At 37.9% G+C, this 20,099-nt stretch overlaps 1 protein-coding gene across 1 annotated transcript; it reads left to right on the top strand.

Moving 5' to 3' along the window:
- Positions 1-8,552: 8,552 nt before the first annotated feature.
- LOC149214758 (uncharacterized) lies at positions 8,553-9,022 on the top strand. The gene is made up of 2 exons (XM_089389498.1): positions 8,553-8,739; positions 8,844-9,022. The coding sequence occupies exons 1-2, from the start codon at positions 8,553-8,555 to the stop codon at positions 9,020-9,022; spliced, it is 366 nt and encodes a 121-aa protein (XP_089245624.1).
- The last annotated feature ends 11,077 nt before the right edge of the window (positions 9,023-20,099 follow it).

Genomic DNA, 20,099 nt, shown 5'->3' with positions numbered 1-20,099 from the left:
GCTCCACAGGTTATGTTGACAACCGCCGGATCCACTAGATTTAGTCCCCCCACATATTTCGGCTTGCATAATTTGTTCCAGGCTACTAACGCCCATTTTCTCTTGTCCCCATTCCCACTCCATAAAAAGGATCTCTGTATAGCTCTGATTTGTTGAAGAATCCCTTTGGGGGCCGGTAGCATTGATAATAAGTACTGCGGTATAGCCTGTAACACAACCTTGGTGAGGATTAATCTTCCGGCAAAGTTAAGCGCCCTGTGAGTCCAGTGTTTGCATCTGTTTTCCATATTGGCTATGATCTTTTCCCAGTGCACTTTCTGCCAAGGCCGTAGAGTGAGGGGAGCTCCTAAATATCTCGAAGGTAAACTGCCTATCCGGAAGCCTAGAAGTTGAGAAAGGTGAGCTTGAATAGCTTGATGAGTGTTGAAAAAGAAAATCGTGGATTTGGAGAAGTTGATTTCCATTCCTGAGGCTCTGCTAAAGAGATCTAAGATTTCCTTGAATGCCAAGGCCTCTTTCACTGTGGGGCTGCCGTGTAACATAGTGTCGTCCATAAACTGCTGATGGGTAGTAGCAGGAATAGATAGGATTGGTTGAAGACCCTTAATTGCCCCTTCAGCTTTCTTCTTGGCTATAATTCTGCTGAGACCCTCCATAAGGATAACGAATAGGAAAGGGGATAAAGGATCGCCCTGTCTTATTCCTCGCGAAGGTGAGAATGGTTCAGAGGGGGCTCCATTAACTAGGATCGAGAATCTTGAGGATTTGATGAGGGCCAGAATCCAGTTAACCCAATGTCTGTTGAACCCGAAAGCGTCCAGAATGGCTTCGAGGTATTTCCAGCTCACCTTGTCATAGGCTTTTGATAAATCCAGTTGCATTAACATCCCTGCTTTTTTCCTTGAATGGAGAGTGTGGATCATCTCTTGAGCAAGGATAATGTTGTCTAATATCTGCCTTCCCTCTACATAGCCCGATTGCTCTTCAGAGATGATGCCCGGGAGAATGGGCTTCAGCCTATTGGCAATAACTTTTGATATTATTTTATAGATGACATTGCAGAGAGCAATAGGTCTGAACTTTTCAGGGGTATTGGCTTCCTCTACCTTTGGAATTAGCGCTATGAAGGTCGAGTTAATGGATTTGAGTATGGTTCCAGAACGTCTGGAGTCCTCTACAACCTCCCAAACATCCTGCTTCACAGTATTCCAGCAAGCCTTGTAAAAATTGATTGTAAACCCATCCGGCCCAGGGGCTTTATCGTTTGGCATGCTTCTTACAGCCTCCTCTACCTCTTCCAATGTGATTTCCCTGCTAAGGGCCCAGTTTTGCTCAGAGGTGACAGCTTTGGGAATGGCTTTTAGAAGTTCCCTAATGGCTCCTCCTCTGTTTAACTGTGGTTCCTGTGCTATGGATCTGAAATGAGCTGAGAGCAACTCTGATATGTCATGGTGGTTCTTCACTGACTCCCCATTTTCATTTCTCATCTCAAGAATTTTGTTTGAACTTCTGTAATCTAGAGCAGATCTGTGAAAAAATTTGGTATTCTGCTCTCCCTCTTTTAGCCACTGAATCCTTGATTTTTGCCTCCAGAGAATTTCTTCCTGCCGACATCGACTGTGCCACTGTTGGGTTAGAGTTTTTTCCTGTTCGATGGATTCCTCACTGCTTTGACCAGCTGCCCATTCTCTGTGAATTTGTTCCAACTTATTTTCTATAAGGGTTTTCTCCTTGAAGATATCTCCAAAAACTGTTCTATTCCACTCTTTTATCTTATCTTTAATAAGTCTTAATTTCTTCTGCAAATTGAACATTTTGGAGCCCTCACCCTCCAGAGGTTCTAACCACCAGTTTTCAACCATCTGAAGGAAGTTGGGATGATCCAACCAAAATTTTTCAAATCTAAAGGGTTTATTCCTTGGTGTGCCATGAACATCAACTATGAGCGATATTGGCCAATGGTCCGAACCTCCACTGGGAAGGATATCTGACTCTACAAGGATACCATCCATTATGATACTCTCAGAAACCAAAAATCTGTCCAAGCGAGAGGCTATCATTCTATTTCCCCCTCTTCTATTGTTCCATGTGAAATTGCCACTTTTGGTATGAATGTCTACCAATTTAGCATTCTCAATGAAACTAATAAAAGACTCTGCATCCCTATTAAGTTTCCTTAAACCCCCTTTCTTCTCTAGAAGGGTTGTTATCATATTGAAGTCACCCCCCATAATACATTTGGACATTGGATGCCTGCTAATGAGCCTATTTAAGGAATTCAGGAAACTGATTTTATCTTCTATCTTCTGAGGTCCATAAACATTTACACATAAAAATGATTCAGAATTACCTGTAGGTTGAGCTTCCACAGCAATGAAGTGCTTGTTCGCTTCTGCAGATAGTATTTGAATTTCTCTCGTGTCCCATAGTGTTGCCAGGCCTCCTTCTCTGCCCTGACTTTCAACTTCTAGAAAATTTATGTGCCTTCCTATCTTCTTGGTTATCCTTGCCATGCTGGAGCCATTGCATTTGGTTTCTTGTAAGAACATGATTTCCGGTTTATATTTCTGGAATTTGCGTTTCAGCAGTCTGTGCTTTGCTTGGCTGTTTAGCCCTCTTACATTCCAAGATATGATCTTCATGACAAACTTGAGGTATTATTGAAAGGACGGGAAGGCGCTAAGAGCCTTCATCTTCCCTGAGTTGATCATTATCATTCCTAGCTCCTGCAGAGCTTCATTGCTTGTCTTTCGGCCCCTTTTCTTCTTTTGCCTTGAGCTTGATGAATTCCATAGAAGACTCTTCGGGTGGAGACTATTACCTCTTGCTATGCCTAGCTTTCTATGTTGCCTTTCTAGTGCTGCTTTCTGCCTTGCTGTAAACAGATCACTGATTTTTTTGATTTCTTCTTCTGGTACCATTTCTATACCTTGATTTTTCCAGTTCTCCACTATGGCGGGTAGATTCATCCCTTCCCGGGCTAAAACTTCCTCCAACTCAATGTCCTCGCTCCCTCCATCACTGGTCAACATGTCTGTGTCCTCCTCCGGTTCTTCTGGTTGCTCCCCCATTTGGACTTCGTTGTTGTTTGTGTCCTCTTCCTCTTCTTTCCTGGTTCGTTCCTCCTTGTCTCTTGGCTCCTTATCTGCTGCTTTGGTTTTCTGTATCTCCTCTGAGTCTGTCTCCAGATCCAAGAGCTCAAAGGTATTGCTGTTGTTGTTTCTATCTGTTCCTGCTCTGTATGCCCTTCTTCTATTGGCTCTCTGCCTTGACTTCGGGGTTATAAAGTTATCTTTGCCTTTATTTGTTGTTTCTGTTTTAGTGTCCTCCTCCTTCTTGTTCATAGGGCATTCCCTTATTAGATGTCCATGTTCATGACATTTCCTGCAGCGAAATGGGATCTGCTCATAGTCTATTGCCTGAAAATAATCCTCATCCCTATATTCGAGCCATAACCCCTCGTACAGTGCCCCTGATACATCCATTTCCACGCATATTCTTGCGTAAGAGGTGTATTTCTTCTGCAATGTTGCCTCTGAGGCTTTGATAAAAGTCCCCAACTGATCTCCAATTTGCTTTAGAGCATTCAAACCCCAATAGTCTATCGGGAGAGAAAACAAGCGGATCCACACTGGAACCTGAGTGAAAGATTCCTTCTCCGGAACAAAGTTCGGTTTCCATGGTCGCATGTATAGACCAGCTGAGGCCATGAAATACGGGCCTCCATCGAAAATCCTGTCCTTGTCTTCCAGGTTAGTAAACACAACTGTAAAGAAACCTTTGGCTCCCAAATGCAGTTTAACATCTCCTCTGGGCTTCCAATGTTGTCTGATCCACTGACACAAGGCCCTTTCAGTTGGCCACATTCCCATGAACTTGGATATGACTGCATGTTTTGTCATGTGCTCTCGATAGGTTTGTATCTCTGGATCCGTTATTACAACTCTGAGGCTGTCAGCTTTCCTAGGTTTACAAATACCGTTTGCTGTTGAGTCTTTATTGGGGTTCGAGCTTGTGTCCCCTTCCTTCTATGTGTTCCCCCGCCTGCTGTCTGTGGACTCCCCGTTTGCTCCTTGTTGTTTTTCCTTGTTTCCTGTCAGATTTTGTCCTGAAGCGTTTCTGTCTTCATTATCTTCCAAACCCTCATCTTATTTGCCTTTGATTATTGTATTGTTGTTTGGTTCATTGTCTTCCACTTGTGTTTTCTCCTTGTTTTTCCCGCCTCTCTGCTTGAGCCTGTCATTCCCCAAGATTCTGACTCCCTCCTTTGCTTGTTGCCTCTGTTTCTGCATGATTATTTGTTTATAGGTGGGGGTCCCAATGGACCCCTCTGCACCCATCTGGACAGTCAGCTTTTGTCCCCTTCTTAACAGTGCTGCTATCCGTGATCTGTTCACTTCCAGCTCTGAAACTGTTGCAGTTACTCAGAAACCCTCGTTTCCGCCATTCCCCCGCAGCTACCCTATGTTACCTCGGCATTCATCTGGCTCATAAACATTCTCGTTTTACGTTTTATGCTTGAGGGTTTCGGTCTTCGCCTCGCCTGTCTTATGTGTTTGGGTTCCTCCGCTAATACCCGCGACTTACCTGATCATTTACTTGTTACCATTTACCTCCGCGCCGGCTTACTGCTCCCCGTCGTTTTCACTGTGTTTTTGTTTCCGTTACACCACTGTTGGTGCTGTTTCCCGTCGGCCAGCTTGTTCGAGGCAATTATCTTCTTTTCTCGATGCAACTTTCATTATGGACCTTGATGCTGTGGATTACTCGAATGAACCACTGGAGGAGGGTTCTATCTGGCAGTCCACGTACGCTGCCTCTGAAAGTATGTTAAATCATAATGCATGTTTTAATGGCAATTTTGATGTTTTCTTTCAGTTCTCTGGACCTTCTAATTCTTCTATTGTTCTACCGGACGAGCCTCCCTCTTGGTCGACCTTCTCATTGCCTCCACCATCCCCGACTTCATTAGGGTTTATTATGGGTTGTATAAACCCTTCCCCGGAATTGGAAGCCCCTAATTCGGACCCGCCGTCTCACCTGGCCGAACAATCCGCTGTTGTACCCTCTGTTGAGCCCCCGCACATCAACCCTAATCCCCCCTACATTTCCACTACCCCCTCGGGCTGTTTTACCACTGTACCACCGCTCTCGAATGCCATCTGTATAATTCCTACAAACCCTAACCCTTCGACTGAGGACCGTGATTCAACGAGGGTTTCTGAGCATCCACATACCTCTGCGCCCAGACCCTTAAAGAAGCATAAATGCTTCAAGACTAAGGCTGACGACATGATACTAAAACTTGAGGAGGACATACAGTGGGGTGATATTATGGACTACACTGATAGGGTTTTGTTCGGCAAAATCAGAGGCCGGAACTACTCAGCAGCTTGTTTGAAGACCTAGGCATCAGAGATTTGGGTCATCACCTAGAGGACATTCCATTTGTTCAAACATTTGTGAGGGGATGGTTCGCATTGAGATTTGCTAGAGCAGATCATACGAACTGGGTCCTTTCTTCATATTGGCACTTTGAACATGCCCTTGTGTTATTAAAGCGTTGGACGCCACTATTTGACCTAGAGACAGAGCAAATTGGTGTTGGCCCTATATGGATCAGGCTACCTGGACTGCCTTTACAATTTTGATCCGAGGACATTTTCAGAAGGATTGGAAACTCGCTAGGTACCTACATAGAGTATGATAAATCCTTTCAGACTACGGGCATGATGGCATTCGCGAGGCTATTGGTTCATTTGGATACCAGAGGTGGACTGCAAGAGAATATCATAATTCAGTGAAGATCTTCCTAGCGCAAACAGCTGTTAGATTATGAAGGTATTCCATATCGATGTAGAAGATGCCATCAGGTTGGACATCTCTTCATGGATTGTCCACTCAATCGAAAGGACAAAAATATTGCTCAAGAAATGGATATGGAACCCCCAGTTGATTAGCCTCAACAACCTGCTGTAGTGGATCATACAGAGGAACAGTTAAAGACCTCTGGTGATACAGTTGAGGCATCTTCTGATGGTGTGAAGGATAAGCGTGGAAAGGCTCCTATCCAGCCTTCCTCTCCTCCAATGATGCGATCCAGGGCAACCCAGGGTGAAGCTTTCTCATCGGGTATGTCCAATTTTTCTCACTCACCCGTATCTTGTAATGTTGCATCTCATTCATCTCATTTATATAATCATGCATTGGTTCCCCCTGCACACTCCCCCTTGTCTTCCATCTTTGCCTTGATGGATCATTTGATCCTTCATCCTGCAGGACAGGCTCTGTCTTCCTATCTGTCCTGCACCCTGCCTCTGCCACCTCCAACTTACACCTCCTATCATCCCTCCACTTATCCACTCCCCATTCATCCTCCACCTTCCCCATTTGTATCCTCCTCCTCAAGATACCCTCTGCGCTCCAAAGCCAAAGATAGAGGGCTGGATGCAATTGGCTTGGACAATGAGGCTTCTACTGCTCCTCATAAGCCTACCAAGGGTTGCCCCTCATCTCTTACCAGAGCTAAATTTTAGGCTGGGGAAGAGGTGGCCCTTGGGAAACAGAAAAACATTGATAGGGTTCTTAGAGCAAGGAATGCCCTCTCCCCTCCCCCTCCATGAAGATATTTTCCTTTAATTGTCGAGGGTTAGTTAGCCCTGCCAAAAAACTGGCTCTGCGACGAATCTTTTCATCTGTTTCTGTTGACATCATTTTCTTACAAGAAACCCTGAGTATGTCTAGTTCGATCACACCTTTGCTGGAATCATGGATGCTGGGTTGGACATTCCATGCTTTGGATGCATCTGGGCGATCTAGAGGTATTGCAATTGGTTTTTAGAACCGGACTATTGATTTAAGGAGTATCTGGGGTGGTGGTGGTTTTTTAGGGGCAGACATATACTCTACAACCCTGGAGACTGAAATTAGAGTAATCAACGTATATGGTCCTTGTCAAGATAGGGTTGTATTTTGGAGACGGTTATTCAGCACCTCATTCATGTAGGTTGATAACATCATTCTTGGAGGAGACCTTAATTTCTCTTTGGGTTTCATGGAATCATGGGGACACCTGGCACAAGTGGATGGATTAACTGATGTTATGACAAACCTGTTGGAGGATCATCACTGGATTGACATCCCATCAGCTAAGATTCAATATACTTGGAAAAAAATTCGCATTGGTGAACACAGTCTAGCCAGGAGATTGGATCAATTCCTCATCAAGGAAGAATTTCTCTCTGAACACCCCCGTATCAGACAATGGGTTGGCTTAGGAGGAATATCAGATCACTGACCAATATATCTGGAGCTGGATAATAATATACCCAGAATCAGAGCTCCATTCAAATTCAACTCCTCATGGCTTCGAGATCCCTCCTATATACAGTTGGTGACTAAATATTGGCAAACTCATCCGATTAGGGATGACGAGGACACTGCTGATGGGTTTATTCGCAAACTTAAGGATTTAAAGGGCATTTCCAAAGCATGGGCGCACAAGAAAAGGAAGCAAGAAGACATCATACTGAGAGATGCGGAGCAAGCCATCACACACCTTGAAGCAAACACTGATGGCACATATACCTCTCAGGAACAAAAAGATCACATCTCCTCCCTCATCAAGCAAAGAACTCAAATTTTGAAAGACAGAGAACAAAGTTGGAGACTTAGAAGCAGGGCGATTTGGTTAAAAGAAGGAGATGACAATACCAAGTTTTATCACAAGTTTGCCAATGGTCGGAAGGCCATCAATACTATTTGGGAGCTTCAGAATGAACAAGGACTCATTGTTAACATCTCCAGAGACTTAGCTAACTTAGCCACTTCTCATTTTAAAGATATATACAAGGCCCCCCTGGGAGCCAATATTAGGAGGAAGTTGATGAGCTCACTAAGGAAGTGACAAAGGGGGAACTTGAGGACACTATTAAATGGTTCAAGAAGGATAAGAGTCCGGGTCTGGATGGTTGGACTATCGAATTTTATATTGCATTTTTTGACATCCTGGGTAATGATCTACTTAAAGTGGTGCAAGAATGCAAAAGGAATGGAAGGATGTCCTCGCTATTAAATCAACATTTATAGCTCTCATCCCCAAATCAGACAATCCCTCATCTTTCAATGACTTTCGGCCTATATCCCTATGCAGTTGTTTATATAAGATCATCGCCAAGATCATTGCCAATAGACTCAAACCTGTCCTTTCGGCGCATATATCCCCTGAGCAATTTGCATTTCTCCAACATAGACAAATTCATGAAGCCATTGGTACAACGCAAGAACTACTTCACTCAGTTCCCTTGAGAAAACTGAAAGGCATTATTTTAAAGGTTGACTTAACAAATGCTTTTGATAGGGTAAATTGGCTATACATTAGAATGCTTTTAACACATCTGGGATTTCCCTTTATTTATATTAAATGGATTATGTGCTGCATTACTAATGTCACATTCAATGTACTTCTTAATGGTGCTGCTACTCCCTTTTTCCTTGCGGAGAGAGGTCTCAGGCAGGGGTGCCCTCTATCCCCTCTATTGTTCCTTCTCATCATGGAAGGTCTAAGTAGAATCATAAGTGTTGAACACAGAAGGGGTCGTATTGTTGGCATCAAAATCACAGATAATTGCACCCTCACTCACCTTCTTTTTGTGGACGATGTCCTTATATTCTTGAATGGGGGCATAGGAGATATATCTGCACTTCAGAATTCCTTTGGCCTTTTTCAGCAGGCTACAGGTATGGCTATCAATGTCAACAATCTACTTTGACTGCTCCCGGATGCTCTCAGCATGAAATCCAATTTGCTACAAGACGTTTTCCATTTACTCTCCATAATATAGAAGATGGATTGAGATATCTTGGATACAGGTTGAAACCTCAAGGATACAAAATTGCAGATTGGATCTGGCTAATCTCAAAGGTTGAAAAACGTCTTAATATCTGGTACCATCGGTACCTCTCGAGAGCAGGCAGGCTTGTCCTTATCAAAGCTGTCCTGGAAGCAACACCAGTGTACTAGATGACCTTGGCATGGATTCCCAGGGGAATACTGGCTAGACTGCAAAACATATGCTGCAGATTTGTGTGGAAAGGCAATCAACAGGGGAGACTATTTACATGGGTTAAATGGGATACCATTGCAATACCTAAGCGTTGGGGAGGTTGGGGTATAAAGAGATTGGACATTTTTTCCAGAGCCCTGGCAGCAAAGCTGGGTTGGCAGCTCATTTCATCTCACAGTCTATGGACCAAGGTAGCCTATGCAAAATATATCAGCCCTGCTAATATCATGGACTGGGTCCGGCAGAATCAAAGGAGCAGCAGCAACATTTCTATTATTTGGAAGGCGGTGATAAACTCTATCTCTCTTATTCAAGAAGGTTTAACTTGGAAAATTCAAGATGGTAATGCAGTTCGTATTGGAGCAGATCCTTGGATTGGATGTGGCAATGCTCATAGACTATCTGTAGATCTGATACGATATCTATCCAGTCAGGGCATTTCTCATATCAGCCATATTGTAGATCATAACAACACTACATTATTCCAACAGGCTTGGAAAACTGCCCTTGAGATTAATCTCCCCGCTCAGTGGCATCAGGAATGGCAAGATTACACAGATGCTCTTACACAAGCCCATATTCGGATTACTGATGGCGAGGACGAGATTATATGGGCCTTCGCCAAACATGGGAAATATTCGCCTAAGGATGGATATTTGAAGCTGATGGAACCTGTTAAACTGCAACAAATTGAGCACTCGTGGAAAGCTCTCTAGAAACTTAAGGCTGCTCCTAGGTCACACATGCTCATGTGGACTATATTGTTCAACAAGATCCCGACTGGACTCAACTTGATGAAGAGATCATATTATGGACCTTTCTGGTGCCACCTCTGCAGAAGGGATGATGAGAGTACTGAGCATCTTTTTCTTGAATGCCCTATCACTACTGAACAATGGAATCTCATCACAGCTCACTACCCTTCTCTCAAATCATGGCAGGGCAGGAACATTACTGAAGCTTGGAACAATTGGTGTAGTGGACACAGTGGCAAGGACAGGAACATGCCATTAATTATGTGCTGGACTATTTGGATTGCTAGAAATCAGTCAATATTCAACCTTAAGGCCCCTCATTGGCCTTCCATAATGACTAGGGTCATCGCTGACTTTGACCTCCTTCCTGAAGAAGACTCTAACCCTCCCCCTAGAATTATACACCCTGAAACCATGGATAAATCCATCCCATGGGCATACTTTGATGGATGTGCTCAGGAAGGGGGATGTGGGGGGGGTGAGGGACGGGGCATTTTATATATTAATGAATCTCACTGCTTCAAAATCCAAATGAGATTGGGGAGGGGCATTAATAACTTCGTTGAACTATGCGCTGCAAAATATCTCATACATTTGCATTAGAAAAACATTGCAGTCATCTTCAGCTTTTTGGGGACTCCAAAACAGTGTGAAACTCGTGAAATAAAACATCACATTGCTCTGCATATTCACTGAGGCACATTTTCGCTGAGGCTCACAAACTTATATCATCTTTTAATTCATTTGTCTGTCATCACATTTACAAGGAGCGCAACTCAGGGGCAGACTTCTTATCAAAGGAGGCAATGCTTAGGCAGGATGATGATTGGTTAATTCAGGAAGAAATCGATGGAGTTTTCTACCAACATTATCATAGACCCTTCATTGATCTGCACGCACATCAGGGGCTATAATCCCATCATAGTTTTTGAACATTTGTAAATATTTATGTCTGCTTTCTTTTTATGATGCACTTGAACATATAGTACAGATTATCGATCTCTCTGTGAAGAGACAATCACCATTTTTTGGGATGTTTTGCAGCGCTCCTTGCGAGGAGACCATGTTTTTTGTACCATTTTTGTATCACTCGTCTGACAGGCTATCAGCGGCAATATGCATATGCTACGACATCTACAAAATGTAATTTCTTATTATTAATGGAAATTACGACTTTTTTCCAAGGGACAAAAAAAAATAACTTAAATAAATTTCCAATAATTTATAATATTTAAATATATTTCCAATAATTTATTATATAATCACAGCGATCTTAAGATGCTTAACGTCACTAAGATCTTAACCTCGTCCGAAATAACTTCCCTAATGCGTCATGGGAAGAATTTTTATGTTTTTCAAAAGGTTGTCATGATGTTCCCTTAAAAAAGCACCGCCATTATGTGACTTCTCCAATACCTTGGCCACCCGTCGTTAGAGTATCCATGCCCGTGGCAATTGAATATGTAGTAGTCTAACTAGCCGGAGGAATTGCTCGGAAAGTTTTGGAAATTCCGGTTATATTTAGAGAAAATTCGGCAAGGACTTTTGTAAATCCAAGTTATAGCTGTTAAACTTCAAAATTTTTAGGTGTCCTTGACGTTTTTGATGGTGCTGAATCCATTTTCACCATCAAAAACACAATTCAAACACTGCCTCTACAAGATTTTTTGAAATTTTTTTACCCGGATTCTGGCCTCTTTTTGCCGTCCGGACAATTCCTCCACCTCGGTAAATGATTCCATAGAAAATTGCCGTTTGGGTTATCAATTAGTTGAATGTGGAACTGGACGGAATATTCTCTGACAGACATCTACATGGAATTTGGTGTAACCGTTGATTTGCATAGTGGGAGCCGGACGTGGGTGGAATATTCTCTGACACATATCTACGTGGCATTCAATATAGCCGTTGATTTGCATAGTGGGAGCGGGACTTGGTAGTATATTCTCTGACACACATCTACGTGGCATTCGATGTAATTGTTGATTTGCATAGTGGGAACGGGACGTGGGTGGAATATTCTCTGACGCACATCTGCGTGGCATTCGATATAACCGTTGATTTGCATAATGAGAGCGGGACATGGCTTTTTAGCTGCTGTTGTTTAAAAAGGCATCCGGCGGCATGGCTTTATAATGCTTGCCTCCTTTGCCTTTGCCTCGAAATTTATCCTCTCTTCTCTGCGCCTATAAACTTTCGGCTCTTTCATTGATTTTCTTGATGTGCATTTGTTTATGTTTATGATTCTATGCGTGTGGTTGCTTTGGTCTTCCACTGTTTTTCTGTTATTATATTTCTCATGTGTGGATATTTTCCCTTGTGTCTCATTTTGTTCTTTTCTTTTGTGTAGACTTTTGGTTGCTCTGATCCTTCACCGTTCTTTTGTGTTCTGTTTGCTGGCCGGCCAATGGACATTTTCTGCTATGCCTGTCTGTGTTACATTTTGTTTATTTGTTTATTTATATTTGTCTCCTTTCAGTATGAGAAGAGGAGAAACAATTCTCTGATAGATGTCGGGATGGATATGGATGCTGCTGCTCAGCAGGAGGAATTACCGCTTTCATAGATGTACAACTTTATTAACCGCATTTGGATTTCGAGGTATTCCTAAAACTTGTTTCCTGATCAAGATAATGGATCGAGACTATATACTTTGAAATATTGTTTTCTGTTTAAAAGATAATTGATAGTCTTTGGTATGTTTATAAATGTTCTGGTTGTTATGTAGTTTTCCTTTTTCTTTTCTTAATGTTATATTTATTTATTATTGTATTTATGAGTTTAAGGCCATGTATTTCTCGTAGATTCAGAGAAAGATAATTTTACTTCTGAATCATAAGCACTAGCATAGTCCAGAGAACAGAGTTAGTTTAAATCCGCTTAATTCTCATAGATATAGTGCAAATGTTTCGTATTTTTGTTATTTACTTCAGGATCTCTCCAATAGGTTAGTCCAGAGAACAGAGCTAGTTTAAATCCGCTTAATTCTCATAGATATAGTGAAAAAAAATTGTATTATCTTTATTTACTTCTGCATCCTCTCCAATAGTTTGGTCCAGAGAACAAAGCTAGTTTAAATCCGCTTAATTCTTGTAGATATAGCGAAATTTACTTTTGCATCCCCTCCAATAGTTTAGTCCAGAGAACAGAGCTAGTTTAAATCCGCATAGAGTTAAAAAAAAAAGTATTATCGGTATTTATTTTTGGATCCTCTCCAATAGCTTAGTTTATAGAACAGAAACGGAAATGTTTACAGATAAAGAATTAGACAGAATGTTTCATGACACCTGGAACTTAATATTGAAAATTTTTGTTGGATTCGTGCTTCAAATCGTCAGTGTCCCGCTTAACCATGCCAATCCTAATTCCATTATGGAAGAGGTCAAGACTCACAACTACTTGTAGCTCTGTCGAAATCTTAGTTTAAATAGAGCAGTTGCATATTGATAGAATTCAAGAACTTATAACCTACTTCTTGAAGATGGTTATATCCTTTAATCTTAGTATGCCTTGGAAATCGTACTTCAAATATTCCGTGTACGAATTGTCAATGTCTTAACATGGTGATCCCATTCCATTCTGTAAGACGTCAAAAACTACCTGTGTTTTTTAAAAATCTTAGTTTAAGAAAAGTAGTTTAAAATTTAATAGAATTCAAAACCTTACAACTACTTTGTTGAGAATTGTTAGATAGTTTTTAAGAAAGGATGCTAACAAGTCTCCATTACGAAAATATATTTTCTATCTTGTTTTTGTTTCTTTTCGTCTTTTTTTCTTACGAGAAGAGAAGAAGCAACGCACTGATAGATGTCAGGATGGATGACGTTGTTGATCAGTGGAAGGAATTACTGCTTTCACCGTCTTTGCACTTGCAGGTATTTCTAAACTTGTTTCCTGATCAAGATAACATATCTAGACTATATGCATTGAATTATTGTTTTCTGTTCAAGATAATGGATAGTCTTTAATATCTTTATGTTCTGGTTGATATCTACCAATTTTTTGATAAATGTTATATGTATTTATATATATTCATCGTAGGAACGAGTTTAAAGATATTTCTATAGATCTAGAGAAAGATAGTTTGTATTTGAGATATTTATGGCTGAAATTTAATTATATGTATTTCTTGCAGTAATATATGAATTTAAATCCTCCTAATTTTCATAGATGTAGAAAAAAAGAATTTGTATTACCAATATTTACTTATGGATCTCTCCAATAGTTTAGTCCAGAGAACAGAAACAAAGAATTGGACAGAAAAGTATTCATGAAATCCAGAACTTAGTGTAGAAATTGTTTCTTGGGATTCGTGCTTGAAATCTTCCAAAGTATAAATAGTCAATGTCCCGCTTTACAAGGCTAATCCAAATCCATTGTATAAGAGGTCAAAACTTTTGTGTATCTCTGTCCAAATATTAGTTTAAAAATAGCAATTCCATATTGAATAGTATTCATTCCTGAATATTGTTAAATAGAGCCATTTCTTGGAAATCCTGCTTCAAATCTTTTGTGCAGGGATCGTCAATTTCTTGCCTTGCTTAAGAGGTATGATCCCATTCTATTCTGGAAGTGGTAAAAAATTACCTGTTTATCTCTGTACAAACCTTAATTTTAAAAACAATAGTTTCAAATTGAATAGAATTCAAAAACTTATAACCTTTTTGTTGAAGATTGTTAGATTTTCTTTTTTATTGTATGAAGAACAAATACTAAAAGGTATGCATAAAGAAAATATATTTCCTATCTTGCTTTTTTTTTGTGTTTCTTTTTGTTATGAGAAGAGAAGCAAAAATGTCCACTGGTAGATGCCCGGATGGATATGGATGCTGCTCCTTAGTGGGAGGAATTACTGCTTTCACAAATGCACAACTCCATTCACAGCCTTTGGACTTGGAGGTATTTCTAAAACTTCTTTTGAAATCAAGATAATGCGTCGAGACTATATACTTAAAATTATTGTTTTCTGTTCAAGATAATTAATAGGCTTTCATATCTTTTGGTAAATATTATATTTCATTTATATTTTCTCATAGACTCAGAGAGGTTGAGAGATAATTTGTATTTGAGTTATCTTCTTCTGAAATTTGTTTGTATGTATTTAGTGTAGTAATGTACGGGTTTCAATCAGCTTAATTCTCATAGTTGTAGTGAACGAAAATTTGTATTATCCTTATTTACGTCTCGACCTCTCTAAAAGCTTAGTCCAAAGAATTCAGAGAACAGAAACGGAAATGTTAGACAGAAAAATTTCTCAGGACCCAGAATTTAGTCTAGAATTTCAAATGGAATATAATTCAAAAGCTTATAATCTTATCGCAGAAGATTTTTAGATTATTTATCACTAGATTAAGAATAGATCGTAGCTTCGTCTGCTCAAAACTACCCAATGGTCCTTCAAAGTCCCCTAGGAGATAGATACACTGAGTCTTGTCATTGCTTCTCCCGCATTCGTCTTTACACCAGTCAGTTTCCCGGGGAAGGAGAATCTCTCCCTCCGAGTTCCTAAGGGCAGCGTCATCGATGCCAAATTCATTAAACTTGTCAGAGATGAGTTGTATGCATAAGTCAGATATAAAGGTCTCTGACGGAAGGTAGGAAAGTAGTCCATTGTCTGTTATTTGGGCTGACAGCTATGTCTGAAATTTATTTTCTACTAAAAGTCCATCTCTTTAGAAAAATGGGATAACGTTGTCTTCTGTTCTTTGTAGTGCTTGCATTGAACGACTTTTACCTGACACGGTCTTCAGGATTTTGTAAAAATGTTAAGAGGGATCAAGAACAGATAGGAAAGAGATTCAACACCTTATAGAGTATGACCTAACTCTTTCTAGAAAGGAATATTTCAGACAAAACAATAAGGACCCCGACAAAATAGAGTATCACCGAACTTTTTCTAGAAAGTAATCTTTCAGACGAAACAATAAGGACCGACAAAATAGGGAGGTTAGGGGTGGAATATTTAGACCTAAATCCTCATAACTAGTGATAAATAGGTAGGGACACGTGGTGGCATATCACCAAAAACGCTGATTTATTTATCCCAATAAAAGAAATACGCGGTACCCAGCGATAGTTTACAGCTAAACAATAATGGAACGAACGTACGCGGGTAGAGGTAATTTGTGGGTACTACATAATGGAACGAGCGTTCACGAGAAGAGCAAGGAAAGGACTGGAGAAACATCCTAAAAACAAAATTATTGACGCCTTTAATTTAGTTTGAGTTGAACCAATCATAAAACTTAGGAGAAGCGAGGAGGATTATCTTGAAAGCTACAATTTCAAGAGAGCAACCCTAAACATAAGGAGTTATTTATTATACTATTAAAACGTAATAAGCGATATTTTATTTCCTTAGATTATCGTTTAGTTTATAAAAATGGACGAAAATTTATTTAAAATTGAATTTTCAATATTTTAACACTCACCATACATGCATTTCGGATAAAAAGGTCTTTTAATTATATTCAATGTTGATGGGAGGAAAGGACTCAAGATACTCAACAAAATTTAATTTAACTTGAACCAATCATATAGATCATGAGATGTGGGGAGGTTATATCATAAACACTTGCGGTTAAACACAATTTTAAGAGAGCAACATAAATGTAAAAAACAATTTTAACACTCACTATACATTCATTTTGAATTAAAGGTCTTTTAATTATATTATATATTGATGGGAGGAAAGGACTCAAGATACTCAACTAAATTTAATTTGACTTGAATCAATCCTATAGATCATGAGATGTGGGGAGGGTTATATCATAAACACTTGCTCTTAAACACAATTTTAAGAGAGCAACATAAATGCAAAGAACAATTTAAAATTAAGGAGTTAGTTTATTAGATTATTAAAATAATAATGAATTATATGTTTATTTTTTGGATTATTGTTTTGTTTATAAAGATAGATAAAGATTTATTTAATGTTGAATTTTTTTTTCTTCAATATTTCATATTATTTTGAAGTAAAAGGTTGGTATATATGTATGTATATGTGTGCACTTTTTGATAGGTTCAAATCTTAAGGTGTAGAATATGTAGGGGAGGGGTTTATTGTCCAATAAATAAGGGGATCTCATACACTTTGGTCTTATATGCTTGAAACTCATAATGTCATTTGTAAAAATTGACATTGAGTGGGGAGGATAACAATTATTCCTCCTAACCATCATGAGATAAAACCAATTGGTGTGTGTGTGCATATTTACAATTAGAATTGATTAGTTGGTAGCACATATCATTCTCATAATGTGATTTTTGTGTACCTTCTCCACTTACAAAATTTTACCTTAGAATGATTGAAACATTGATTAGAACCCTTCTCCTTTTCTTCCCCTTCTTTCGTTTTGCTACCCATGGTGATGGTTCAATATCTAGTCAAGTGCTTGGACTAGGGACTTTGGAACTTTTGCATACTACTCCTGGAAAAGTCTCTAAATGAGATCCGCTTGCAGAATTTTGCTAGATAGCTTGTCTACTAACATTTTAAGATGATCACAACATAGCTTAGGAGTCTTTATTCGGGAAGATATAATGTTTTATTTTTGGAACATGATGATCTATTTTTCCATGTTGCATCAGTTCATACTTGAATGTTAAGTCTTTGACGTCATTAGATTTTACAACATCCACGATGCAAGGATGGATAATATTCCCAACTTTATTTAAACTCCAGTTAATTTGTGATGGGTGACAAACTCATTAACATAGTTGTGTTCCTTTGAGTTCATTATCATACCATATTCTTTCATCTTATTTTCAAAGGTCAATGACATTAGGTGTTTCAACCCCATCAAGAGTATTGAAAAGGCTATTCACTGAATCAATTCCATCCCCGCGCTCCTTTTCATCCATTTCCTTTTCATTAAGGTCACACCGATATTTATTTTTCTCAACAGTTTCATCCTCATAAGTAAAAATATTTGGTTGTTGTACACCAAAAAATCACAACCACATTCATACATAGGAGTTATTCCCCATCCTCCAAACTAAAAGCCAAAACTAACTCTAAGTGGAGTTGGAACACTCAAAACCATTATCTTTAGTTGTAGATACTAGGGTGGATGTCTATATCTTTGCACATTGATCATTTGACATTATTAAATAAGTTTCAATAGAAAGCTGACAAAAATATTAATCTAAATCAAACTTGTTATTATTGGGAAAAATTGAAATTTAAGAAATTGAGAGGTCTTTATACCATCTCATTCATGATTTTATGGGCATCTTCATGTCATACTATCTTATGTAGTTTAAATTGAAAAGAAACTTAGTAAAATAGAATTATGATCTTTCCTTTTAATAATATTTGTTGTATATCAAAAGATATGGTCAAAGAAATTTGGTAACAAGAGTAGTGAATGCAATACTAACCAATACTCTAATCAAATTTAATAGGCCACTACTAATATATTGTATTTCATAATCCATTTTATCATATTTTACGCAAAATGATTTCATAATTAGTTATATATAACTTTAGAAATAAGGTGGAACTTTAAGAATTTGAACATAAATCTAGCTAAACCCACAATCATATTGTATTTGTAACTATAATATTAATGCGTGTATGCCTTATTATTATACGTTGAAACGTAAAGATTGTATGTTAAAAACTATAACATATTCATTAATCAAAAGGAGACATCAATTAAATATCTTGCATTCAATTTAAGAAGTGTAAAACTCCTTACTTTGTCCTTAGTAGCTTTTCAACAAAGTGGTTCACCAAATTTTGTGGGACCACAATAATAAAGAATAACCCATCTTAATATAAGCTTTATTTAAATAATTTTAATAAAGATGATGTTTTAACCTATACCTCTCTCCCTTCCATGTCTTCTTACAAAATACTTTAACTTTTATAAAATATATAACCTTTATATATATATATATATATATATATATATATATATATATATATATATATATATATTATATTTTTTTGTATCACATGTATTTGGTGTTTTTTGTTGTTGTTGTTAGAGAATTGGTAGATTGACCTAACCTTATAGACTCCCTTTCCACCAAAGTTTTTGTCACATTTATACATGAGTAACAAATGTTCAATTTAAGGTCCCTTCTGTCTTTATGATTTCCTTGCATAGTTTTACTAGACATCAAAATATTAAATATGTGCATGCAAATAAATGATAATAAATATGTATTGTAAGTTTCATGTATCTTAATAATATATAGTCAAGCTAACCAAACATTAATCCTATGCAAAGAAACATAATGCCTCTCAAATGTAATCCTTATTAAAAGTAATGTTTCTTTATACGTAAAAGAGATAAGCTTATATCATTCCATGAAAACTAATGGTTAGTATAACTACTATTAAACAAAATTGGAGTTTTATCCAATAATACTATAATATTTATAGTTATACTAACCATATTAATAAATAATAATAAAAAACCATAACATAAATGAATAATATTATAATATTTATAATTATACTAACCATATTAATAATTAATTAAAAAAACCATAAGATTTTAATATTTAGTATATTAACATAAAGCAAATAATAATAAATACAATTATTATATAGATTCTTTTTAATGACAGAATGAGAAAATTTCACAATAGTTCTTTAATATATTCACTTTATGATATATTTTAATATATTTCGATTTTATGAAAGGTAAAATGTTATATTTGTATAAGATGTGATATTTGTAATTATATTAACTTTAAAATATAATTTGAGGTTTTGAGTATTAATTTATAAGTTTTTTTTCATCACATTACTTTCAAGAAAGAAATTTATAGTGAGAATTCTAATAAACAATAAAATAGATGACCACTAATCTATAGCTTTTTAGAAATAATTTTAATATTTGTGGTCATCTACATTCACAAATATTATATTTTAACTTGTTATTACTATAATTCTTGAATAATGATAACAAGAATGTTCATATACAAAACATATACCCACCATAAAATATTAACAAGGTCCATTCAAATAGCCATAACTATTAATTGGAAAATGAACCTAGAATAAAAATATATTTACTCTTTTTCCAAGTAAAATGACACTAGAAGCAAGAAAGAAATATATATGGCATGCATATAAACCTTCAAAAATGGGAACAATCTCATCTCTGGTTTCTTTAAAAATCACTTTGTCTTGGTTTCTTTAAAAATCACTTTGTCTTCAACTAGCTTGATGACACACTTTTTTGATAATCTGCCAACTTCCATTGCTTCAAATTTTCTTACAACTTTCTTAACTTGATCACTCAAGAATTTGTGATGATTA

Source organism: Pinus tabuliformis, chromosome 1_1 (genome assembly GCF_031772625.1).
Source record: "Pinus tabuliformis cultivar Carrire ecotype Pingquan chromosome 1_1, CPIR1, whole genome shotgun sequence".
NCBI lineage: Eukaryota > Viridiplantae > Streptophyta > Pinopsida > Pinales > Pinaceae > Pinus > Pinus tabuliformis.
Note: the sequence above shows the minus strand (reverse complement) of the source record. Positions and strands in the feature narration are given on the sequence as shown.

Coding starts and splice junctions, on each gene's coding strand:
- LOC149214758 (XM_089389498.1), top strand. CDS start 8,553: ATGGAAGGTCTAAGTAGAATCATAAGTGTTGAACACAGAAGGGGTCGT. Junction 8,740..8,843: donor CCTTTTTCAGCAGGCTACAG/GTATGGCTATCA, acceptor TCCATAATATAG/AAGATGGATTGAGATATCTT.